This window comes from Channa argus, chromosome 1, assembly GCF_033026475.1.
Source record: "Channa argus isolate prfri chromosome 1, Channa argus male v1.0, whole genome shotgun sequence".
NCBI lineage: Eukaryota > Metazoa > Chordata > Actinopteri > Anabantiformes > Channidae > Channa > Channa argus.
This window is the reverse complement of record NC_090197.1, coordinates 16,590,324-16,616,672: the sequence shown is the minus strand read 5'-3', so window position 1 is coordinate 16,616,672 and position 26,349 is coordinate 16,590,324. Positions and strand designations below refer to the sequence as shown.

Sequence of the window (26,349 nt, the reverse complement as noted above, 5' to 3'; positions counted from 1 at the left end):
AGCTGGACCTAATCTCTGGCTTTATTTTGATGTCTAATCTAGACCTAATTGATTGGGCAATTAATTGGTTAGTCAAACTATTTTGATCAACAATCAAAAAAAAGGGCCAGATTTTCTTTATCTCAGATACTAATTTGGGTGCTTTTGGTTTTACAGCTGTGGTTGGAGAAAACACACCACACTAATTCAGTAGTTTTAAAAGGAATGTTTATACAGCGAACATTGCTATATAAAACATCTTTATCAGTTTAGCAAAGCTGTCGTAACCCCAAAACTTATTTTTGCGGAGTCAATTTTGATTTTCCCTTTTCTGTCCTTGTCAGTGTACATTCGGATAGCAAAACAGAAATCCAGTATAAGGACCATATTTGCTTTTTTTCCACTGAAAAAGGAAATGTTCCTGTCAAATCCTCTATCACTGCCAGCAGCCCGACCACTTTGGTAAACTCAGTTTAGGGAATATTCATCACACTTTGCTGCCAGACCCACAGAGCAAATGAAAACAGGTCTATAACAAACAAAGTCCTCCATTTCTCCACTACAGTGTCATTGGGCATTTTTATAGAAGGCCACATTCAAATGATACCACTTTGAGAAAATATTTTTTATTTATAGGCATTGCTATTTATTTTAGTTGTTTTCCTGGCCACTCTGCCTCATGTTCCTTCCTCTTTCGAGTCTACTTGTTGTATCTTCTCATAACAAACAAACATCTTCACTCCAATGGTATTTAAACTAGAAAGCAAAATGACTGCAGGAGTTTTAAACCATGTTTCAGCTTTGTTCTGCAAGCAGCATTATTACTTTCAAACAGTTGTATCAATAAACCCTATGTACTAATATCAATAAACTCAATTACTTGACTGAATCCAAGCATTTCATGGTTTTCCCTCCTTGTTTTCTTAGTGTCTGCATGTGTTGTGTGTGTGCACACTGTGACAAGGTTTGGAAAGACTGTGGACTTCATGTTTCACCACATCCAAAATTACCCAAACAAGTTCCCTTTCTTCAAATCTCAAAATACTAAGAAAATATTGACAAAGTAGGATCAGTTGGACTGAAGCGTCCTATACCTGTACTTTCACACTCCCACATATGCGCATACATGAACAATGACACACACACACTTGCCTTCCAGCTGTGCACTGAGCACCCTCTGTTCACACCAGGAAAGTTCTGAAAGTATTAATTACAAACTTAAACCTACATGAAACCGTGGTGTCACATAAGTAAGATCTCTAACACACAAATGTGAATAAATCTAAAATCATTTGAACTCTGCTGAGCTCCACCGAGTGTGAACAGAGCTCTCACTCTTATGGATTTCATTCCTGAAACGAACATGTGTTTTAGAAATGTCTGCATTGTAAATGAAGTTCAAGTGTGTGGATCTATGCTGCACTCCGCCTGCCAACAGTAACAGCTCAGTAGCCAGTGAGCAGGAAGCTTCATCTAAAAACCCAAATACAGCAGTTACATAACCAGCAGTTCTGTTCATCCCAGAACCCCGTGTTACAAACACACCCCTCCTTCATCCCCATCGTCTCCCTCCCACGCCTGCTGGCAGAGCCCACATATCATTCTCTTCTCCTCCCATAGCAACAGCTCATCTCAGCACTCCTCTCTTGTTCCCAGACCAACACAGTGCCTCACTCCTCCATCTCCCCCCTCCTTTATCTGCTCCCCTGGTCCCTGCCACCTCCTTCTCGCTCTCATCAAATACTTCCTTCTTACTCCCACATCTAAGCTTTACTTCAAACTTTACATACAGCAGGACTACGAACCAAGAATTTTAACTAGACTTAAAACAAGAAACTTTTTGTTTTACTTTGACTTCTGAGAGCAAAAATGACACATAGGTCCCCAACGCCTTTTCCTAGTCTCCGGAAAACGCCTTCAGCTTTTTCAGAGCCAGAGTTTTATATAGGGATTTGGTTTCTACTAGCCTCTAAAACTGACTTGCATACTAAGAATAAATGGTGTAGAAAGTGCAGTAAGTGTGTGAACACAGCAGATGGCAACACAGATTAAGAATTTACTCTTTATCAGTGAATATATGGAATATCTATTGCCTAGAAACCACTGACTAAGAGACCACTGACTAAGTCTCCTCATTCGTTTACATGCTATTCTCTACCTGTGGATATCCACAGGTAGAGTGTTTAGTTGTAGACAAATAAGAGGACATTTAAGAAAACCTAAATCTGCTGACAACATTACAGTATTGTTTGTTGTACACTGCTCACAAATACTGACTAGAATAGCATATAATAAATTTCACTCTCTTTTTTGTATCACTTAATGCTACCAAATTGAGAGACATAATGGTGGGAGGTGACCATGCCTGAATCAAACTGTTCACAATTCAGTAATAGTACTACTACTACTAGTACTACTACTACTACTACTACTACTACTACTAATAATAATAATAATAAAAATGGTGGAGCATTCCCAATTAAATTAACTATATTATTAACAAAACAATGAGTTAAATGCAACCTGCTGACATTAAAATTAACTCTGAGAACATCCTAATAGTGACTATACAAACAGAGAAAATAGAAGTTACAAAAACACTCAGACATTTACATGATATATTTAGACATGCTTCGAACTAACATGCTCAGACACACACAAATATGCAGTCAAAAATGTATGGGGGAGAAGTCGCAGTGGAAGTGGCTGTGAATCTCTCTGGGGCTGTCATACTCAATCTTGACACAAGGGGGCGCTGGAGGGCTTTCTGGAGAGTTAGGGCTGACCTGGGAAGGTAACAAGGAAGCAACCTTGGTTGGAGTGCTCTCTGCTCTGAAGAGTGGTGGCCGCAGGGTGGACACAGGTGGGAGCAGAGTCGTGGTGGTGCTGCTGCTGGTGGGGTGAGTCTGGGTGTGGGAGGAGCGCTGTGTGTTTGGATGTGGAAGCCCATGGTCCCCCCGGGGGAAAAACGAAGGGGGAAGCAAGGTGGTGGAGGTTGGCTGGTGGTCTCTAGCAGCCCCTAAGCTGGCAGAGTAAGTTGTAGGGCACTGAGTACGCTGGTGCATGGTTTGCTGATTGTACATGTTACTCCATGGATATGACTGATATCCTGTGATCCCACCTGAAAGGAAACACACACAGACTTAAAAAGGCAACTGGACTTGACTGAAGATATTTTAGCTGGGGCATGACAACAGGACTGTTCTTTAAAACTTCTCTTCTACATATATTAATTCCTACCTGCCCCGCAAATTTTCTTGTTTTCTGTACCCTACCTTGGCTCCCCCTTTGTCTTTTCCATCTCTATCTCTACAGCAGCTCCCCACCAAAGACCTTCCCCCACATAGTCAATACCCTGCTATGCCCTCCCATGATCCATGTATGTTCAACAATTTAATTGCAATGTCTGTAGACCATGTAACTAGAACTTTCTAGGTCCGCTTTTAGTAACGATCCTCTTTCGCATGTCCATCTCTCTCCATGTTTAAGTTTAGCTCTGCCTGGCTCCATAAATAAACCAGATCAAATCTTATTCAAGTGACTCACCTTGATGACCAGTGGACTGCAGCAGGATTTGTCCAGGACCTTGAGACTGGAAGTAGGTATGGCCTCCTGTGGAGTAGGTCACAACCCCAGTGGAGTTTCCTCCAGGGCCAAAGGTTAAGTAGGATGTAGAATTAGAATCTGAAGGGTTTGGGGTGAGGTAGGGTGAGGGGGTGAGGTAGGCCATGCGTGAGAGAGACGCCTGAGGTTGGTGCTGGGGCTGGTTAGTGGGATAGGAAGTCTGAAGCTGGTAGGACAGAGAGTTGTTCTGCTGGCTGGAAGTCAGATAATCGAGCTTCTCACCAAAGTCAAACAGGGAACTGAGGATAAAACCCAAACAAATAGCAAGATTACAGCAAGACCTAAAGTCTACAGCCATGCCAGCAGCTCTGTGAAGTTGTATGTAAGCACAGTGTTTTGAGCTAAATGATAACATCAGCCTACTAACATGCTAAAAATAAAAATTTTTAAAGTTACCACATTACTTCACTAAGACTAATCACCAGTTTTTCAACCAAATTACTGGGCAAGTGAACTTTGTGACCACATGACGGCCCCAAGCCACTGGAAAAGCCATTTTCTAACTTCTAAATTCATCAATCTATCAGCTACTTGGGGGGTTATATGTCCAGGATCTCAAATTATTTATTTAAGGTTTTGTTTAATATACTGTATGCTCAAAGTGCTGAAAATTACATTTCATTGTTCTTATTACTCGACACAACAACACTGTCAAAGATATTAAAATTTATGATCCAATGGAAATACTTTTTTTTTGCACTTTGGATTAACTGAACCTTTAAGCCTCCTAATGGCAGGAAATGTTCTGATATTCTTTGTTTATATTTAGAATTGAATTGGAGGCTTTGTTTAGTGCTGTGATACACATTTGTAGTGAATCAAACAAGCATAGTTCTGTATAAAGCAATTACTGAGATACCTCCCAGCATGCTTTCTAAAACATTCCAGATTGCCAGCTGAAAGTGACTCCCCACTACTACAGGCACTGTGTGCGGCATCATTATATCAGTATTTCACAGGATCCCTGCTTGTGTCTGCGGTCTCCCTGTCATCTCATACTCATTGTCCCAGTTCAAATCATAGTCTAGTATTCATGTCACAGTGTACTGTGAGCTGAGCTAACCTGGTGTCAGCCTGAAGAGACTGGGTGTCACGATGGCCCAAGGTGGAGCAGCCCTCCAGAGCATCCAAAAACAGAGGTGGGGTGTGAGCCGGAGTGTTTAGGAGAGGTGGAGTGGGGTTGGAGGCACTGTAGGTTGTTGGGAAAAGAGGGAGGCTGGCTCTCCGAAGAGGGGGAGGACTGTGCATGGGACGTGGATGGTATTCTGTCAACCCCCCCTGAGATGAAAGCTGCTGCTGGCCCCCATCTCTTACTTTTAATTGACCTTGGAGACAAAACATTAAGGGTAAAACTGAGATTAAATAAATGCTGAAGTTTGGCTTCTTTAAAATTGTACTATCTCAACATGCAAATTGTAGATCAACTTTAGTTTGAGTTTAGCTTATCTCAAATTATGAGTTTCTATGGAATCAATATAAAGATCCTGTAAACAGTAGGCACATGTAGATACAATGATAGAAGGTCCTACTAGAAACAGCAAATTATGTTGATTTAAAGCCACTGGTTTTATTTTATTTTTTTCTAAATAGCTTCGGTTCATTGCTTGATAATATTGGTCTAACAATTGGTATATATGCATTTCTCATAAGAATTCAGACATACAGGACAACACTGTAGCTAAAACATATCATCCAATTTAAAACTTTTTTCAGTGAAGCTTCTCAAGTTAAGCTGTAAGATGCAAAATTCAAAACCGTCAAAATGAGTAATAATGTACACTAAGTAACAGTAAACATACAGCAATGTTCCATAGGAAATGTGCACTATGAGACATCCAAAAAAGTTAATTTTACAACACAGTAAAATGTGGTGTGAAGAGGTGTGAATACTTGGTGAAGCAGCTGTATCTGTTCCTGTGTTACTCACCACAGTCATATTTTGACAAGCGCATGAGGTAATGTGAATGTGAAAATTGGAAATATTAAATCATTCTTAAATATTTATAACACAAGATTGTTTTACCAAGAATCAATATAAATTATTTATTTTGATCAAATGGACAGGTACAATAATTTCCGAAAAGTACACAACTATACTTAATCATTAGCTAAAATGTGTTAAACTAAAATCCATTGAAGAACAATGAGAAATACTTTTATTTGGTGTAGAAGAAACTAAATATAAAGAAACTTAATATTGTTTTGAAACTTTTTGAGTGTCATTTGAAACTTTAAAAAAAAAAAAATAAATACTTGAGAGATGATTATTTAGGGGACTCTGAGGCCCTCAGTCTGGACTCTCAGACAGAACATGCCCTTAGCCACCAATCAGATGAAAATATGCTTTAAATTGGCTGGTTTATAATACTACTAAAGCAAAATTTCACAACTCTCTAAAGTTATTATTGCTTGACTGCCAGGTAAACAATAGAAATACTTAATTCAAAATTACCATGACTACATCATTGCCGATATCTGACTGACTGTTGTATCGTTGTATTTGCTGGATGACACTGAGCTACTAGCAGCATTTGCTGGTGCCTTTTGCCGAAATTCACTGTGTCCTTGCTATAGAAACACAGTGGATTATTGAAATAAAGCAGAGGGCTAACTTAAAAAAAAAAAAAGTCTTAAACTTTCACAGACATAGTATGGCACAGTTATTAATATATATGTTATCCTGCTAAGCAACTCTCTGCAATGCAGTGTCACTGATAAAGGATCTTACAGGCAAATCAAGATGAAGAAAAACCAAGCTCTGTTATTTAGCAAAACTTGTAGTTTATCATAACAAAATAATAAAGGCATCATGACTCAATCAATCAAGACAGGTACAGAGCATTATTCCTCAGAATCCAAATGCCATTTTAATAGTAATTAAGAAGCACAATACAAAACCTATGTTGTATGTAGATTACCTGGGCTGCTGAGACTGGCCAGTAGGCTGCTGAAGGAGGGAGGGGTCTGGTTGGACAAGGTGGGGAAAGATGGCACGGAAGGGGCAAGCTGAGGCAGCTTTGTGACAAAGTGACTAGAAACACATGGAGCTCCCTTACTGTAAAATAGGCAACATGGCAGACAATAAGTCATGTATCAAATAAATTGTAAATCTAAGTATTGTTGCACTCTACAAAACAGATCCTACAGATCTAGAGTTTACTGACCTGTTAGGTGCCACTGCGGGAAGGGTGGGGTTGATCTGGAGCTGTGAAGGGCTACTGCTCCGTCCCAATGTACTCTGTCTATGTTCAACCTTTGCTGTAATGGAGCGCTCCACTTTCCTCCACTTAGCCCTGCGGTTCTGAAACCAGACCTGGGACACAAAAATAGAACAGTAGGTTAAACAATATAGAAATACTGATCAGGAATTTAAATGGAAGGTGATGGAGACACAAAAAGAGGAGGATTACAGAAATATAGTGAACACAAGCAAGTTTTTTGGCTCATAATTAACTCTTTAAATGAGACTGCTAAATGATTTACAACAAAAGATCTCTAACCATAATTCTCTGAGGTGTGACACCAACTGAAGCTGCAATGACTTTCCTCTTCTCTGCGTCAGGATAATGGTCTTCTTGGAACAGGGCCTCTAAATGCTCTAATTGATCTTCACACACACACACACACATCAAGAATTTGCAGGGAAAAATAAGAACACACATGGATCAACACATAATTCAATTACCAGTACTGTAAAGTGTTCGTGTTTTCTTCTTTGGTGCAGGTGGCAGCAGGCAGCTATCCACAGTCTCTATCCCCGGCAGCAGAGGGAAGCTGAGGGCACGGCCTCGACCTCTGGTGCTATAGCGAATGGAGCGTCGGGTGGAGTAAACCTGGGTTATCTCCATCTGCCATGAACCAGCCAAACACCACTGTAACCATCATCTCGGGCAAAATTCTTCTTTAAAATTATGATTTTCTCATTGCAAATGGGTAACAATCACATCTTCTCAACAGTCAACCTAAACATTGTAAAACTAAATGGTTCAGCATACAGGAATTAATGAAAAAAATATTTTTTGAAAACCTAAGGCTGTTCAAGGACCCAGTAATCATTTAAGTTAAAGTGCCTTTTTTATGTGACCATGATGCTGTACTACACGGTCTACATTCTCGGGCTAGAGAGAAGGATATTTTTGGTAATTTACCGAGAGAAGAAGCAGCAATTCATTCTTGTTGGGAAAGCTGGGACTATCAAATTTTTGCTCGACACAAACCTCTATAAGAACATTTTCAACTATGCTCAAACGGACACTAAAAATAGCAATGAATTGCCTATATTCACCAGCAGTGTCTGCCAGTCTGCAACACGACATTTAAAAATACATCTGAAAGACACAGGGTGACACTGGGTCACATTTGTTAGCTAATGTTGCTCTAATTGATCCCATTGCATATGTGTGGTGACCGACTAACTTCAGACCAGTGTAAAAAGTTATACGTGAGCGTCTGGGGCAACATTTGTTAAGTTTCTCCACAACATATTTTGGAATAAAGAAACATATCTCCCCAGTTGAGCATGTTCTAATCTTTATATGTTAATTGTTGAATGACAACAGAGGACTACAGCACAGATGAATAAGGTAACCCAGGCACTAGATGGATGGACACTAAAAGGAAAATGACAGAAGCTATCCTTCAAACAGCCTATTACTTTCCAATCAACCAATTTACCAATTGTTTCAGCTCTTCTGTAACCATATTTTACTCGTCCAGTTAAGGCAAAACAAGCTGTTTTTTCTTTCATATCTAACTTTTATTTTGGAAAGACTGCCACTGAAACCTGAAGACAGAGGAGTTCCAATTGCCAATCCAATGACTTTGTATATCAAATCAACGGCTTTCATTTGTCCCTGCAGGGGTTGCAACAGCAGAACATATTCCGTGTGTTGATTTGGCATGAGTTTTGCACTTCCTGCTGCAGGCCTCCCATTTTATCCTTGCTCGGGACGGGCACAAAGGTGGCCCTCGGTGGTTGGGCAGGGCCACCAAGTGGTGTGGGGGAATCGAACTCCCAACCCAATGCTCTACCACTAATCCCTTTATAGTGGTGAAAAGAGTCTTCCTATGAAACACAGATTACTGGCAAATTTCATGGCATAGCTACAGTACTGCTGCCAAATAATGATTAAGTATAATAAATTTTCCCCTTTCCCACTCCCATATCTGCACAGTTGATGAAATGATCTGCCACAGTTTGACATTATCAAATCCTTCATAGGCTTATTCCAATATTTCAGTGAAGCTCCCTGAGCCAAATCCAGAATGCTCATTTCACAGCTGCAACATTAATACTGCAAAGGTTGTAGGTGTACATCATTTCATTCGCACTAGATTGTAATTATATACTCCTAATCAGTTATTATTTAAAACCTTGAAAAGAAAGAGAATTTTACTAGAACATGTAAAAGTGTTGGACTAAAAAGGATAAACATTATGCTCCACAGTTAAAACATTATTCGAATTCACTTAATACTAATGTAAAATCTAAGAAATATACACATTCAAAAACATAAATTTGCAAAAATGTGGAAGAGATGCAGCAGTAATGTAATATTTCTTATACTGGCTTTGATGGTTCAGCTATACAAAACACTTAACTCACTGTAACCATCAACTGACAGTATCACTTTATTAGATACAACACAATTTATATGTTTATTACTCCTTTTACGATGCTTGTAATTTTCTTTTTTATACTGTCAAATAAGTGTTTGATAAATTTTTTAGCCTTGAGTTCCAACATGTATTCGGTGATGGTGATGTAATTGATGGCGTTATATTCACAGGTGTTTCTAATATTCTTTTGACATCATCTCTCAAAACCAAACCTTTCCAGTATAATACAGTGAGGTACCACTAACTAGCCTCAGTAATATCAGCATTATTGCTCCATGTTAAGCTAATAAAATCATTTTGATTGGGGCGGAGTCTGACAAAGTTTACAATGCTTAATGGCAAAGTTTTAAGGGAAATTAAAAAGGAAAGGAGTGTGTTAAGAAAAAAAAAAGCCCATATTTACAGGATGGCTCTCTGTATATCGTCACAGATCATTAGGTGTGTGATTAAAAGTGCCAATGAATAGCAAACACTAACAAAGGCTATTCTTACCTCGAGAGGCTGTGAGCCCTGCTGGGGAAGACTGTGACTTAGGAGAGGGCTGTGAGGCCTTTTGGTTCCGTGGGATGGAAGAGGTGCTGGCTGAATTGGGATTGGAGGCTGTGATGAGTACACCAGTGGAATGGGAACTTGGGGACAATACATCCCTGTCCCCCCACAGCCCAGGTAAATGGGATCAGACAAGTCGCAGCTGTTCATTAGTCCCAAAGAAGGCTCAGACATAGACAAGCTCTCCTCTGAGTTCATCGCCTTTACCTGACTCTGCTTCTCCTCCTCAGTCCTCTCACCAACATATTTCACTCCTTTCCTGTTTCTCACCCGTTCATTTTGCCTCCTACCTCGCCTCTTCCTAGTCTTTTTCTGCTCATCTTTCTCTTCTAAAGTTTTTGTTTCTTTACTCTGTTGCTTTTCAGAAATAGTTTCCTTGTTGTTCTCAAACTTGTGGTCCATCTGCACCTCCTGTGCCTCCTCCACTTCCAGCCTACTCTCTGGCTTGGTCTGCTCCTCCTCTTCTCCCTCTGTCATCATCAGCTTCCTTTCTGACACTTTGCTTTCTTTCTCCTCTTCACCCTCCTTCTCTTCTCGCCCTGGCTCCTCTTCTGCCTCTTCATCCTCCCTCTGATTAAACACTTCTTCCTCTCCTTTTCTCCTCCTCCTCATCCTCTCTCGATCATTCTTTGTTTCCAAATCCAGTTCCTCACACAGAAGGCTTGGACAGTCTGCAACAGAGTGAAAGTAAGAGCAAATCTACTTTTGTCTACGTTCTTTTAAGCCTGAATCACTTTGTAAGGTACTATGTGATCACTGGTCGTGAGTCTGTTGTTCTGAAACTGAGACTTCCACATGCCATTTTTAACATGGAGAACTGAGAATTTGGGGGGCCGTGCATGAGATTTGTAAGACAATGTTTTAAAGCAACAAAAAAAGAAACTTCATTAAAAATTCAGCATTATTGGCTTTAAACCGGGAATGTACCTCCATGTTTCACTGCCCGATAATCTGCTATTAATTTCCTAAATTAACTTAATTCTTTGTTTCATTAAAAAAAAACTCCACACACACAATTAACATTTGAATTCAAAATGTTTATATTATTAAAAACAACTTCAGATGAAAACACTGCTTTACAGTTGTTCAGACCATGCTTCCCCCAAATAAAACTAAAACAATAAACAAAAACCTTTAGAAACTTCATAGTGTACTCGGAACATCTAAAATCTGGGTAAAAGCGAATTTACAACTGTTTTCAAAGTAATCCTTTTTCTTTTGTTTTACTTTAAATCTGTTAATTCCAGTTTGTCCCTTACAGCCTACAGCGGGAGGCCCTGGAGCCCATAGATACTTATGTTATGTAACTGTTAACGCATAGAAATAACTGTTATTGGTTGTCTTTCCGTTGTCCTGACTCACGCGGTGCCCTGCAGGTTGAATAAAACCTGATAATGGTCCTCCTCGGGAGGAGCCGCTTCCTGAAGTCACTTAATTAAAGTCCCAGGTGTGCAGCGCCTCGTGCCACCTCACCTGACCGTTAATTAACTCGGGCCGGCTAGCGGCTGCTAAACTAGCTAACCTGTCCCCGTCTACAAACACTGGGTCGTCGAGAGTTCACATATTTTAAATAGTCTCAGTGGGACCGAACAGAACGGGAAGATGCTCTTCACAGAAAAACTAGAGGTTTATACACACACACACACGCAAAGGGAAAGTTTTTAAAAGTCCTTCGAAGTTTGCCAAATGACAGTGGGGGTTCAGTGTGTCTGTAGGTAAAGTGGCCAAAGCAGGCCTAATTAAAGGTCCTTACCGAAATCTTCAGCTAAATCACAGTCTTCATCCATATTGGCGACTCACGCCAGCGTCAAAACCAATAAACTTGCACTAATAATCAATTAAGCCGCGCAAGGTCACGAAGCGCATCGCTCCTATGCTGGAGTCTAATGAGGCTGATTGATTGATTACCTCCCTCTGCAGGGGGACGGAAGCGCGTGATAGGATAAAGTGATAGGGCCAATCAGCGAGCAGAACAGGGCCAGGCCAAAGCTGACTTAATGCGGACAGATGCCAATAACTACCAAAGGATAATGATTGATTGATTGATTGATTGTTTGTTCTTTTAGTTTATATTATTTAGATTCAACTAATTAATTTTGATTAAGTGACAATGGCAGTTTTTCTATGATTTGGAGAAGATTATATTGTTTGCCAAATCGCCTAATCGTAATTTACACAATATTTACCAAACTTTTATGAGCTTATTACCTGCGTAACATTATATTTGTACATGCACTCTTTAATTTCTATCTTCGTCTTCTATCTGCTTGTAAAAGATCAAATCATACTGTTGTCAAATCCCTAATAAGTGGCTTTATTTAATAGTTACTTAAGACAAGGCAATTATTGTTTTCTGTTTTTGCTGCAGTGAAAGTTGATTTAACTGTTAACTGTGTTTTTAAATAAACGTGTCCTGCAATCTAGAAATGAACACATAATACAAGAAAACTTAAGCTATGGTTTAAGACTGCAGACATTGTGACTTGTAACCCCTTTAAACAAACCACTTTCTACCTGCAGCCTATCATCAATTTTGACCAGGCAGAGATTTTATTTTATCAATCTCGTTACACCTCAGATTTTTCCTGCAAATTATTTCACAAAGATATAAAAGGGCCAGTCTTTGTCAAATAGAGTTCACATATACCAACTCGGTATCACCTTTTCAGTTACATGAATACAGTAGCTCCTGCTACTGGCAGTTGTGTGTGAGTTTTGAAAATTCCAGGTTAAAACCAGGCTTTTACATTGTGTTTCTTTGCTGCAGTTGTTCCCCATTTACCCACCAGATGGGGTACTGGTTGGACCCTTGGTACCAAAACCTGCTTCTGTTCTGGCCCTTCTCTAACAGCAGAGGCCCACACACAAGCCTCCTGTTCCTCTGGGTGAAAGCATATTTTAACATCAGCAGCCCACTAGTTAGGGCCAGGACAGCTCTCTGGATCCAAGGAAGATCAGCTGCAGGCTCCCTGGTACCCCTGCACACTGGTTTTAGAATATAAACTGAAGACCTATTGAGAATAACTTACTTTCTTGTGTGCTCACAAATCCTCAAAGACATCCAATTATTTTATGAGTATTTTATTGTGATAACTTAAGAGCAACAGTGACTCCAGCTGTTTCTCTCTTGAGGGTCTGAGTGTAATTGTAAATGTCAAAGTGTAAATTGGCTGTTAACAGCCTGTGATCATACATGTTTATACAGTACAGTATACAGTAGCTCTGATAGTAAGTATTGGGTTGAGTCAAAGTGACATCTATGAACTGAAGAGTCAGATCATCCAAATTACAAAAACATTTCCTATCACTAACCTAATCTAGCCATTCAGATAATTTTGGCTTTATTTGTATTATCTTATGTTTGGATTTTGAGATTTCTGTTGCTTCTCTTCCACATGACTGAAATGGGGAAAAACTAATTTTATTTATGCTCACAGCATGGAATAATTATATTTAAATTATTCAATAGTCACATATCTTTCCACCAACAATGTCCTGGTTACTTTATTTATCCAAACACGAAATTGGCAACAGATATCACTAAAGCTACTGCACTTTCTATTCAGTGTGTGGGGAGATTTTAACAAGTAGATACATTAATACTGATCATAATAGAATTTCACGAATGAAAGATTTTTTTACAAATTACAAATGTTCCTTATAAACAGTTTTCTTTATGGGCCTGCCAGCTCCAGATTCAAAACTAGAAATTTCTATGAGATGCTTTCAAAGGTATTAATTACATTTAACTATCTATTATCAATAACACTTATCATGCTAAGAGTGCATTCATTTCTATGCTGTTCTTAAATGAAATCAAAATAGCTACTTTTGGAGTGAAATAAAAAGATGTTTGCATATAAAACTAATTACAAATAATGAGCAAAGCTGCATTATCTTGATGCAGAGGGATGTCAAAATTCCCCAGTTTACTACATGTTAATTGGTTTTGATAATTTTATTAATTCCCTTCAAAAATGCACCATTAGTCTCACTAAAGTACAATATTATTTAAAGTGGGTTCTTCAGCATCATCTAATGTTTTAGTGCAGCTTTGTAGTGAAAACCCTGTCAAATATGAAGCAAAGTGATTTGAAGCAAAGTGATTTGCTTCATATTTCACTCAACTATGCATGTTTTGAGTACAGTCCTAAGTCATGATTTAAATTTTGCAAACTGTCCCCCAGACAATCTATGTGGAATAATTGCAGGACAGTACTATTTACTTTCTTCATCTTTGGGCAAACAATGATGCCAATACAGTATGTAGCGTTTGCTCTGTGCACTGAAAATATTGCTTGGTGTCTCCCTCCCTTCTTATATGTATATGATAATAAGTTTTGGTTGTTAGAAACATTGCACTCCTGGTACTAACAGTATTTTGGCTCAAGCTAAATAATCTCAAGTCCTACATGTTTCCTTGCATGAAAGAGAGTTTAAGGCAGAACATTTTTCTCATTACAAAAGACAGGAGAAGACAGATTTACCCAATCAGGTTTTTTATTTGGAACAGAGTGGCAGATTAGTGACAGGGCGGGAGCGTGGAGGATCCACTTCCTCCATACTCAGCCAATGACAGAAACTCAGCCTTAAAAAAATGCAAATGTATAAAAACAGGAATGGGAACAGCAAACAGAGTAGTGTAGCCTCCTTTAGGCTTCACACGCAAACACCCACACATGCATACCTGCACACACACAAATGTACAAACTCACCCTCTTGCTCTCGCTCTCCACACACACACAAACACACACACACACACCTTATTTGGCTACGCAGGCTTAGATGGGTACAAACGCACGTTTACACTTTGACAGTCACTTTAGAAAAGACAGTACGTGTTAAGATCATTCCTGCCTGTGAGAAAGTGGGATTTTGTCTTTCCATCTGTCCTGCGGTAGAGACAGACAGACAGACATACAGACAGTGAAAAGACACAGTTAGTGTGTGTGAAAGCCACCGTGAGGAACCTGCTGCCCCACATTCAGCAGTGAACAGACTAAACACACGCAGACACACACACAGACACATACACACACACACACACATCAACAGGCTAGTCAGTGTACACAAGAGTCTGCGGTGAAATAACAAGGTGAAGGACTTTCTCTCTCACACACACATACAGTTGGTGGGTTTAGATGAGGTGTAGACACACACACAAACATGACAAGGGGGCAGGTGACATACACACACAGGAGTGGAAGAGGTGTGTTACCTGTCTGTGGAAGAGCGTGAGAACTGCTGGAGTAGGTATACACACACTCGACCACAGTACATTCCTACTTTAACTCACCCCTTTGTTCAAACATGCGCAGACACAACACACACTCACACACACACACTAGTATAGTTTTGACTCCCATGCATTTTTGTTCTACAGTACTGAGTATAATAGAAGCTACTAGCCCAGTCGCACTGGTGTGGTTATTGTTACAATCTCTTAGATAGAAGCACAGCCCTCCTGTCTCCCCACATTTCTCTTTCTAAAACCCAAACCCAATACTTTGCCCCCTCCCCATAATGAGTACACAGGTTCAAGTTGACTCCACAAACACTAATTCAAAGTGATCTGCTTTCAACACCAATACATTAATTAGAAAATTATATAATTTTGCCTGAATTAGTGCATGTGTAGGCAACTTCCTGCGCAGATGCACACTTTCAATGAAGCCCCTCACATTTTCTAGAGACCCCTCCCTCTCCAAAAAGAGAGCCAAAAAAACCAAAACAAAACAAAAAATGAAATAAATTGAATCGTGCAAAGAGTGTGAAGGGTGAGGGGAGGGGGATATCAGATGACACGATGACTGGAGAGTTAGTTGTGCTTTTACGCAAACAGAAAAAATTCAAATCCAACCAGCAACTGAATAACTAATCAATAATCAAACCGCTAGATCTCACTCGTATCACAAGTGGTGACTATCACAGTGACAATGATGACAATGACGGTGGTGGGGTCGATATGTGTTTAAGAGCATGACTTATAGTATATTTAAACTCTGTGAGGTTGTTTAAATGCACAGAAACTAAATGTCTGCATGGGTGTGTGTGTGTGTGTATGTGTGTGTGTCCGTCTGTGTGTTAACACATGTCCGTGTGTGTGTTTTTGTTCATGTGGTTGACGAGAGCACAGCTCATCTAAAGTGATGAGAGATGTGATGAATAAAAATTTATCATGATCATGCAGATGGTTAGTGATGCCAGAAAGGATACACAGATATTTACATATATTTTTTTAAACTGCTAAATACACATCCTCCTGTTTTAATAATAATAATTATTATTATTGTATTATTATTAATTTTCACCATCCAGCCGAAAACAATGATATATTATTGATTATTATTACTAGTCTTTGTACAGCTTAGTGGAGCAGACGGGCCGTCAGCTCGGTGTGAGCGTGAGCAAACCCTGATGTGACCAGCCAGTTTTCCAGAGCGGCTCCTCGACATTGTGAAACACGCATAGGGTTGAGCACCGTTTTCCAGTTGGCCGAGCACAGAGAGCGAGGTCAGAGCCACCTTCGAGCCGACACAAGTGTGTGTGTGTGTGTGTGTGTGTGTGTGTGTGTGTGTGTGCATGTGTCTAAGCATGTGTTTGCATGTTTGCATGAATGTGTGTTTGCATGTGTTTGAGCACCAGAAGGGTGGAAGGCACAAAAGAGACCTTTCCTCTCACCTTTGACCCTGGGCTCTGTGTGGCCAACCAGACGCTCTGTGTTTTTTTTACGTGGGGGGGTGAGGGGCAGAGGCGAGCTCAGCGTTCTCTTTTGCTTTTTGTCTCTCTCAGCTCACTCAGCCCCTCTTCTCTTCTTTTAAGCCTTTTCATTCGCTCCATAAAAACAGAGGGGGAAGTTTTTTTTGTGCTGGAAAACACACAGGCTATGAACTTGTGTTTTGTTTTGTTTTTTTACAAAATAGTCTTATCATTACATACAGAACAAGAGAATCTGTAGAATATTAATAACAACATTTACTTTAAAAACAGCTTGTGTGTATGCATTATTTTTTCAGAATATATTTGGATTTTTTTTTCCTTTTTTTGTCTCTTTTTAATTTTCATTGAAAAGAAAGTTCCAAGTCCGCAGAGAGAAAGGCGCCCTCAAGTGTTTTGGAAACGAGAGGAGAGAGGGATGAGGAGATGCGAGGAGATGAGGAGGGAGTGACAAAGAAGAGGACGAGAAGGACGGGGGCTAAGAGTATCTTTCTCTCTTCTCTCTCTCGCTCTTGGTCTGTCCCTCGGTGTGTGATGCGTCTCTCTGGCGTACAAGCGTTATGCATAAAACTCCTCCTGCTTGTCTGGTTTCTGATAGGTGACTGTAGCCTGTTTGGGCTCCTCCAGTGTGTAGCTGCCCTCATCCTTCTTCTTCATCCTGTACACCAGCAGCATCACCAGGAAAGCGGCAAACAAGGCGCCTACCACACCTCCCACTATCACAGCTGGAGAAAGACAAAAAGATAGCGTGGATATCTTTAAAACTTTTCACATCAGTACAGATTTGATCATACAAACACAGAAAAACAAACACTAAAACACCATCACAGCCTCTGATACATCCTGCAACAGACTAGCTCACTACAGCCACGAGCTGCTTTAAAAACACTCCTAGCCAGAAAGCAGATTAACGCTACCACAACATCACTATCACCTAGCTGCCAAGTTAAGACAGATGAGCCTGAATGTGCCAACATACGTTCTGTGCTAAACTGCAGCTCTGCAGTGCTACACAGTACTGTAGTTCAGCCCAGTGGGGCTGGTGTAACCGATCCACAGCAGCTGCATTTTTCCACCTTCCACTGTGCACACTGCTAATGAACTCTTGCTGTGTGTGATAGATTAATGTGTAGTTATCAAATGGGAAAAAAACTTTCCATTGTTAAACTAATTGGTATCGATGCCAAAGCCGAACACAAACTGTTGTTTTTCTAAATGCTTGAGGAACACTTTTGTTTCCATTCGCTGTGTGGGAGGTGTTTGCTTTGTTTATCCCATTACTGCCAGTATCCAAATGGACAGGCAAGGGTATTTTAAAATGTTCTTTAGCATATTAAACATGGGTGACTATGTATGTACAGCACTGCATGACTCAGGCATCTAGTCTAAATCTGTTGCCTCCTGCCCTTTACCGATGACCAGGAAATCTGCAAAAACCACGGCCAGCAGTCCGCCAATCAGAACAGCTGAAGGAGAGACAGAGAGCCAGTCAGGTCAGGCAAGTTGGCTGCTCCTTCACTTTTTACAACAGCTCTTTGGGATGAGGAGTGGGGACTCTTGAAAAGAAATGGGATTTACCAAGGGGGAAAATGATGAGAAAAAGAGGGGAGAAAAGAAGGGGGTGGGGGCTAGACCAAGATGAGGATTGCTTGTTCTCAATAGGTCAAATGAGGCTAAGTAGCACATTCATTTATAGAGATGAATGTGTACCATGTGAATGAGAGGTAATGCTAATTTGTCTTTCAGATCCTAGAAAGCAGAGAAAGAATACAGAAGGCAATGGAAACTGTGATCTGTGTGATGTTAGAGGTGATTACTAGGTGGGTTTTTTGACAGAAAGAGAGGGACAGGTTCAGACAGACACAGAGCTGGATGAAGAGTGGGTGGACACTACAAAAACATTAATTTTTCTGAGAAATATTCTCACCTATCAAGACTTCTTTTCGCTCCAAGATGTTCTTCTGAGGCAGCTGGGCAGCAGAACTTCCTCCGTCCACCGTGTTGCCCGTCAGATCAGGATCTGCTGGCACATTACCTCGACCAAGATCATTACGCCGATCATCGCGGATCTCAAAATCTCCACTTGGTCCCACAGCACCCAACTCATTGTTACCCTCCTGAGGCAGAGAAAGATGTGTAAGACTAATGACAGGAAACTTAGGTTGATTGCAATCACCTTTGCTCTAGTGAACAAACAGTTTCCGTGGCACATGTCTGCATTGGATACAATGGGCCTCTTCATGTTCTGATGGGTGGAAACTTTCATATAGTCCAAGATACTGTATATACACATTTTATAACATATGGTAGCATAATTACAGTGTGGAAAACCAGACCAATATAAGTGCATCATGCTCAAATGCAGAGCTGCTGCACAATATACAAAAGCACAACAATCAGTGAAATGACTGAGGCATGTAAATAATTAAAGTGTCAGTGTTAAAGAGGTAGTCAGAAGTGTCAAACCTCAATAGTTTTTTAGTACAAACAGAAATCAGTCAATTAATAAAGGGTACCAAAGAAGCAGACTGTGCATCTGTGGTTAGATTTGTGATTTTATTTACCCAAAGTTGTTGTATTTAGACAATTTAAAAGGTTAAGTCTGTTCGTACCATAAACCTCCAGGAGTATAGGGTCAATTTGCTTAGCTTAGCATAAAGTCAGAAATGCCATGAGAGTGGTGTCAACTCGATCCTGGTATCTCAAGGCTACAACTCAAAATGATGACCTTTTCCCTCAGATAGTTTGACTGTTGGTGGTGCTGAAACCTACCTGTGTAGTTGGAGGCTGCTGTGGATGGGTTGTTCTCTCTGTGGGCACCACCTGAGTGGTTGTCGTCATGGGATCCCTGGGCCTGAAGGGGACCCTGGTCTTGACAGTTGTGACACGAGTGGTGGTTGTGGTAGGAGCTGCTGTTGTGGCTTCTGGTGTGGTCTCTGCTGTGGTGGGTGTGTCTTCCTTTGTGGTGGTTTCTATATCGAAGCCTAGGAAAAATAATGTAGGATCAGGTGACAGGTAGACGTCCTCTTCTGCTTCTTCTTCTGTGGTGCTCAGGTCATCAAAACCAGGAGATGGTGGGGCACTTTCCACTGGACTGGTTGCCATCTTGGTGGTCACCACAGGAATGGCAGCAGTTGACCTCGGGGCACTGGTTGTCTGGGCTGCAGCGGCAGCCCTGATCCGCTCTAGCTCTCTCTCTCTTTCAAGCTCACGCTCTCTCTGCCTCTCTCTCTCTTTTTCTCGCTCTCTCTCACGTTCTTTTTCCCTCTCCCGCTCTCTCTCCCTTTCCCGCTCTTTCTCCATCTCTCTGACCCGTTCCCTCTCTCTTTCCCTCTCTCTCTCCCTCTCCACCTGCTTCTCCCTCTCTCTCTCCTTCTCCAGCTCCCTCTGCCTCTCCAGTTCCCTCTCTTTCTCCTTCTCTAGTTCTTTCTCTCTTTCCCAGAATGCACCGCTCTCTTCGTCAGCCTCTGTTGGCAGTGGGTTGTTTGTGGGGTCCTCTGGGTTAGGGCTGGGCTCAGCCGCAGGTGAGGCTGAGGGAGCGGGGCTGGTGGCCTGGGTGGTGGAGAGGAGGAGGGGCTCTTCTGTGGTGAAGGTCACACCCAGCGATGTCGGCCTCACACTGATTTCGGGTACTGGAGGGAGGATGTAAAGTGACTTAATAAGACAATAATAAGACGACTCACTCCCACATCCCTTACGTCAGTGCAGAACACTGCCCAACAATTCAACCCACCCACCCACACTCACAGATAGCTTAAAATCTTAAAATGAAACTGCAGCTGGCTTATTAGTCTCACTTTATTCTTTTGTGAGCAGTAAATTGAGATTTCAGACACTTCATGATGATTCATTGACATTATTTTTCACATCTTTTGAATACAAAGTGTACAATATGTATATATACACACACATTTATATATATAAAATTAATAATATAGCTAGACACACTCTGTCTGAAAAATGCGCACATCTTTGTAAACTCCACATCTCCAGTCTGTAAACAGAATTCAGGTGTCCAAGCCCAGACCAACATAAATGTTGATCTGACTTTGTATAAAATCTGTGGACTGTTCATTCAAGAAAATAACCTTTTTTCCACCAGTCTTTTAAAATGTTAATACAACCACCGCACATACACAGCTATAATTGTTTTTCCAGAATAATAAAGCAGCGATTTTATCGATGATTCAGTGCAGCAATCAGAGTCGCAATCAAAACATTATTTTCTGCTCGTCTGAGAATAGAAAGAGAAAAATGTGCAATTTAGAACAACTATAGTGAATTCTGAGTTAGAGATCAGAAGAGGAACTCAGGTTTAACCATCTTATATTGGGTTGTCTGTCAGTTACAGACAGTGTGGACATAGTCTGAGAGCTAAAAAGAGAAGAGACAGGAAGAGAACAGAAGAGAAGAAAGGAGAGGGGGCCACAGTGCTGGCTGATTCATTTTTCTTCTTAAATCCCATAATAGCATTATACCACCTTTCATTTTGTTATAGCAGCGAATTTCCCTGGGTTGAAAGAAAAACAAATTGAATTCACAGGCACAAAGACACGAAAGCTGACAGCAGAGTTGAAGAGAGTATCAAAATATGGACTAGAACAATGCAGCTTGTGTTAAACATATCAGACGCCACAAAATGCGACGTTCTGAAGCTGCAGAAACCCAAACTGCACATCTGTGTTAAAAATTAGGCTTTTCTTTAGAGTCAGATGGCTCAGTATCATGGTTTGAGATAAAGCAATTTGCCAGGCTGCTGTTTCAACCACAGGGGGTGCCTCTGCTGCACTCTCCTGCTCTGAATTGTAATTTATTTTGAGTGTGCTCGCCACTAGCGCAGTGCCTGAACTGAGGGGCAGCCCTCAATGAGTCATGCTTAATAAGACGAGCTGTGCACAAGCTTCAACAGCAAGATCAGAATATCAGCCTGAATTACACCAATGTGATTTACGTTAAGTAGGTAATTCCTACACAGGCAGACGCCCAGCTCACTCAAAAGCAGGCACATGCCTGCAGATAGGTGCACACAACTGCGGGTGTGTGTGTGATTTTCTAATCAATGTAGACTGTAATCTGATTAGAGTAAATAAGATCTGGGGGAACCAAACTTGGTTCTGCTTGTTTGCACTAGTGTGTCTGTGTTTAAAGGCATTTCTGTTTTAAAACATGTCTGTCGCACCAAATGGCTTGTTTATATTATTTGCTTGTGTGTAGGTGATGTTCATACATATCATGGCTGTTGAATAGAGCGACCCTAAGTGGATGACAGGGAAGAGGAGGGGTAGGGTCTTTACGGCCAGCAGATTGAAACTCAGCAGCTGTCGGGTTTGAAAAGACCAGGGCGTGAGTGTGTAATCTCACACACATACACACTCAGACACACACACACACTTACAACCAGATCCAGAGCCTGAGTAGAGGTCCTCATCATCGTAGAACTCATCTATTGTTGAGCCTTCGTCATCATTAGAGGCCGTCCACGTCTGTCCCTGTTACAGACAAAGAGAGGAGGGGGTACAGATGAAAGAGATTAGAATTATTCATCAGGAATGACTGAGCTGTATGTCATTTCATGTGAAAGAGAAACCACTTTGGCAGATTAGAGGCATCCACACACACACACAAGCACACACACACACAAACACACACACATCTGTCTGAGAGGGGGTGCAGGCAGCTTTATGGTGGACAGGGTAACATCTGTCTGTCTGTGGCTCTATGGAGGAGCATAGGTAATGAGTTGATCTAAAGCTGGGATTTTGGCAGTGGAACATCAAAGCCTTTAAGGAGAGAGGGGTTTCATTTAGTCTCTGCCTACATGTCAGTTGCAAGTGATGCCCAGACTGTAAAGCAGCAGAGCAAAATTTAAAGCAGTTAACATTTGAACTCATGCTGCAAAATTTTTGCCACCACTGATTAATACAGTTTTTAATTTATCAATTATTTTTATTACTCTAGGAAGCAACACAAAGCCCACAAATATCCATTCTAATATAATATAAAACATATATATCAGCAAGTTTTCATAAATTTGAATCTGAGGCGGAAAGCGTGTTAGGAACATTTTCAAAATCAATTCAAAGTGTCAATCAGCTAATCAATCTGGAGAGTATGCAGAGCAGCAATCATTTAAATGAGCCATAAAACAGTAGTTAATATCCCTTCAACTGTTTTTTTAAAGGAGGATTTCACAGCATCCTCCTTGCTCATCATTCCACCTTTGTCTGACCCTAACTCATGTAGGCCTGTGAGGGGAAAGCACAAGCTTGCCTGACGACCCCTGTCAGGGTCAGGTAAGAGAGATTAGTGGAGGATCGACTAGGGGTTGCACGTCTGAAGTGAACGGCCTCTAGCCTCTGGTCACTTTGAAGCTGATCCTCCCTTTATCTCGTCATACAATTCTCAGTCCCACATCCCTGTGATGTTTAAACACACTTTAGTATTCAGAGGCTTTTACCATCTCACACGGCCAACTAATACTGCTATTGAATGCCTGCACTTAAGAGACACCGTCCATACTGTAGTGCCAAAATGCATTTCAAACTGCAGTACACATCATAATTTGTTTCAAGATATGCTTCCAAAAAGAGGGCTAACATCTAATTGCACAGTAGACTCACTCATTTCAAGCATTTGGAGGTACTTTGTAGAGATATATTGAAATTACAGCCATTTTGGCCCCATTTGCATATACAGTACTAGTTACTCAGTGTAAGACGCACTTTATACTCAGTTTGAAATATACTGTCTCCTTGGTAGCTTCTATCTATATTTTAATGTGCAACTTTGTATGTGACAGAATATATTTGATTGCACTTACATAATAATAACCATATTATTATTATTATTATAAAATACATTTTATTAACTGCTGTGCTGTTAAAGATACTCAAAGACGATTGACTGTCTGCTGCATATGACAGGCCAGGAAACCAAAACAATGGCTGAAAGATACTAAAATGGTCTGATGTCAGTCCCAAGTCGAGTAATTATTCCTCGCTGTGAGCAACCTTTTTAACATAGCTTAGAGCAGCTTTAAGTACTGTACATTTTTCTGATAACATTCTATACCCTACCTTTACAGAACTTTGTAACTTGTACTTTCGCAGTTTGACGTTGCTAATTTTACTTAAGCAAAATAGCTGAATACTTCCATTACTGCATTTTGCACATAAATTAATCTCAGGACAGCAAGTAATTCAGTGCTCCATTGCCAAAAATAAAGACCCTAGTTTTGCTCCAGGTATTGGAAAACATTCAGTCCAGTGCTGTGACCAAAAAATGTGACCAAAACAAAACTATCTCTTCAGCAATCTTAAACCCATCCCCAGGCCCTGCAGTGTTGTGTCTTTGCTAGCCTGTGTGATGCTAATTGTCCACACACAGAAGCAGAAGCTCCTCCCTGGCTCCAGACATAGGAAACCCGATGCCTTTAAAAGCCAATAAAAGCATAATGGAATCTAGAAACCCGAGCATCTCAGTCCATCACATCTCAGCGTGAGGTGGAGCTGAAATGCTATATGTACCTTCTGAAAATGAAATTGACTTGGAGTTGCTTGGAGCCTCAACACATACGTTATGGAAGATATGGTCTTCACAAAGTAGCAGGCAGAGTGTGTCTGTGTGCTTCAACCTTGTGTAAATGTATGAGAAAGAGACCGTTTGTGTTTGTGTCTGTATTCCAAGGATCGTTTTTACAATGAAGGCCGTTGCTAGGGGTAACCTTTGCCTTTCACAGAAATTCCCGTCTCCCAGAGAGAAGCTACCAAACTCCAAACTCACACACATGTCAGCACATACTCTCATACACACTACATAAGTAAAGGTGTTATGTAATGTTAAATAAACAAGCTAAAAAACATCATCAAAACAGTCTGCTCCTCAAGCCCTCCCCACCTCTCTATCTGTCCTTCCCACTCTGTTTCCCTCCACCTCCCCCCTCTAGATCCACAAACTCTGTGCCAGTATATCTTCGTCCTTGCCCATTTTCCTTTCATCTTTAACTCCATTTCTTATCTCCAGGCCAGCCACCTAAATTCGTGACTCCGAAAAACACACACAGACATACTTAAATAAACACACCCCATCCCCAAGGCGGCTACAGTGCCCACCCCAGGGGCCCCTTTTGCAAGGCTCCTGCACACAAACAACCTCCAGGACAGAGTATACCAGCAGAGGCTAGTCTCCTGTTTGGTTATTTTCAGTTTTGGAAGTGAGTGCTGTGTGTGTTAAAGTGTGCATCATCTATGTTTATGCTAACCTCTAACAGTAATATGTAATCACCCTCTGTGCCTCGACATGTTTCATTTATAAGCTGATATTATGTGAGTTCATGGTATGGCGGACATCAGTGCGTCACTGTATGTAATTATAGTGTGTGTCTGAAAGGATATAATCACAGGTTTTGTTTGTGGTGTGTGTGCGTGTGTGTGTACATGAACACACCAATGCATCACAGACTTATCTGTGTGGGTGTGTGTGTTTTACGTGATTTTGGGGGGAACAGAGTAAGGCCAGCTCTGCATTTTGCCTCTTTTTCAGGAGCTATAAACAGCTGTACTTTCAGCCTGAGCCACATAGCTAACTAACCACAACGAGACGCAACGAGCTCTGTTCCACCGCACGCATAACCCAGGGCCAAAATCATCTGTATGTTGCCCTCAATTTCCCTCCACCACTGCATTTTGTTCCCATTCGTTATAAAAGGAAACTGTAAGATGACAGGCATATTCCGCAGAATCTGTGAAGTGAATGTAATTCTGGTTTTTGGCACCGTATGAAGCAATGCCATTGTAAGACATGCGGTGGCATTTGGAATCATTTTAAAACAGTCTGGGAGCGCGGAACATATAATTATATACACTGAAAAGGGGAAAACATGAGAACTGAGGGGCAGAAAAGCAGAGAAACCGAAAAAGAAAGAGTGGCTGTTTGAAACAATATCCTGTTCTGACAAAACAAACACAGGTGTGTGCTTTTAGGGGTGTTTTGCTTGGGTCATTTGCAGCGACACAGGTAGAAGCCTTATCTGAACCTGGCAACAGGCTTCACACTATACAATTGGTCCTATGTACTTTGTGAGTGTGTGTGTGTTAGCTTGTGTTAGGGCTGCAGAGCTAGGGCTTTTCTACCTGATATGACAATTATGCAATTTCACAGATATTAATATTCCAAAGGGAATTATTTGTTCCAGATTTTAATTTAGGATCAGAGTGAAAAAAGCACGATTAAAAGTGTGTGGCTGTGTGAAAAACCGCTGCAACCTTAAAACAAAAATGTGTGTGTGCGTACGTGTGCAGGTTTAATGATTTAATGCTGTGTGTTTTGTCTGGAGGAACAATGGCTGTACGCAGCTAAGCTAACACTAAGATACAGGAAGTCAGATAACAACAGGAGGCACAGGTAGTTAAACAAATACTCTGATTTCTCTCTCTCTCTCTCTCTCTCTCTCTCTCTCTCTCTCTCTCTCTCTCTCTCTCTCTCTCTCACACACACACACACACACAAATGGTTGGTGGAAGATTAGGTGGCAGATGTGTGTGCCTAAAAGATGTTTTTTTTGTTTTTTTTTCCTGACTGGTTCAGCTCAGTGATCTCCTTCAGGCTAACTGGGCAGATAAGAGAGCGTCATTGTGATTGACTTCAAATGCATTCCTCAGTAACTCGAGAGTGTGCTGCTGCTGCACAATGCCTGGCACACACAGACACACACAGACACACACACACAAACACACACACACGCATTCTAGGCTCCTGATACAGTACACGCAATGTTGCTTTGCTTTGGAGAAATAATCGTTAATTGTGCTTTTTAATATGTGAGATCTTATCCGAGTGAATGTTCTCGACTGCTGCAGCATC

The 26,349-nt window shown here is 40.9% G+C and overlaps 2 protein-coding genes across 3 annotated transcripts in view; both read right to left on the bottom strand.

The window, feature by feature from the left end:
• Window positions 1–2,258: 2,258 nt before the first annotated feature.
• On the bottom strand, window positions 2,259–11,558 carry LOC137102732 (homeobox protein NOBOX-like). The gene is made up of 9 exons (XM_067482534.1): window positions 11,525–11,558; window positions 9,715–10,442; window positions 7,295–7,451; window positions 7,104–7,210; window positions 6,768–6,916; window positions 6,522–6,658; window positions 4,667–4,928; window positions 3,526–3,842; window positions 2,259–3,100 (listed from the first exon to the last, which is right to left on the bottom strand). The coding sequence occupies exons 1-9, from the start codon at window positions 11,556–11,558 to the stop codon at window positions 2,649–2,651; spliced, it is 2,343 nt and encodes a 780-aa protein (XP_067338635.1). The 3' UTR covers window positions 2,259–2,648.
• Window positions 11,559–14,253: 2,695 nt separating this feature from the next.
• sdc3 (syndecan 3) overlaps window positions 14,254–26,349 on the bottom strand; it is a 32,399-nt gene continuing 20,303 nt past the window's right edge. The window contains exons 2-5 of one of the 2 annotated variants that reach the window (XM_067502519.1): window positions 21,884–21,977; window positions 19,261–20,120; window positions 18,416–18,605; window positions 14,254–17,213 (exon numbers count right to left, since the gene is read on the bottom strand). In XM_067502519.1, coding sequence (XP_067358620.1) covers window positions 17,047–17,213; window positions 18,416–18,605; window positions 19,261–20,120; window positions 21,884–21,977 — 1,311 coding nt within the window. In that variant the 3' untranslated portion in view covers window positions 14,254–17,046. Of the gene's footprint in view, window positions 17,214–17,274; window positions 17,955–18,415; window positions 18,606–19,260; window positions 20,121–21,883; window positions 21,978–26,349 lie in introns of those variants that run through there. The other variant, XM_067502528.1, reaches the window with a different exon arrangement.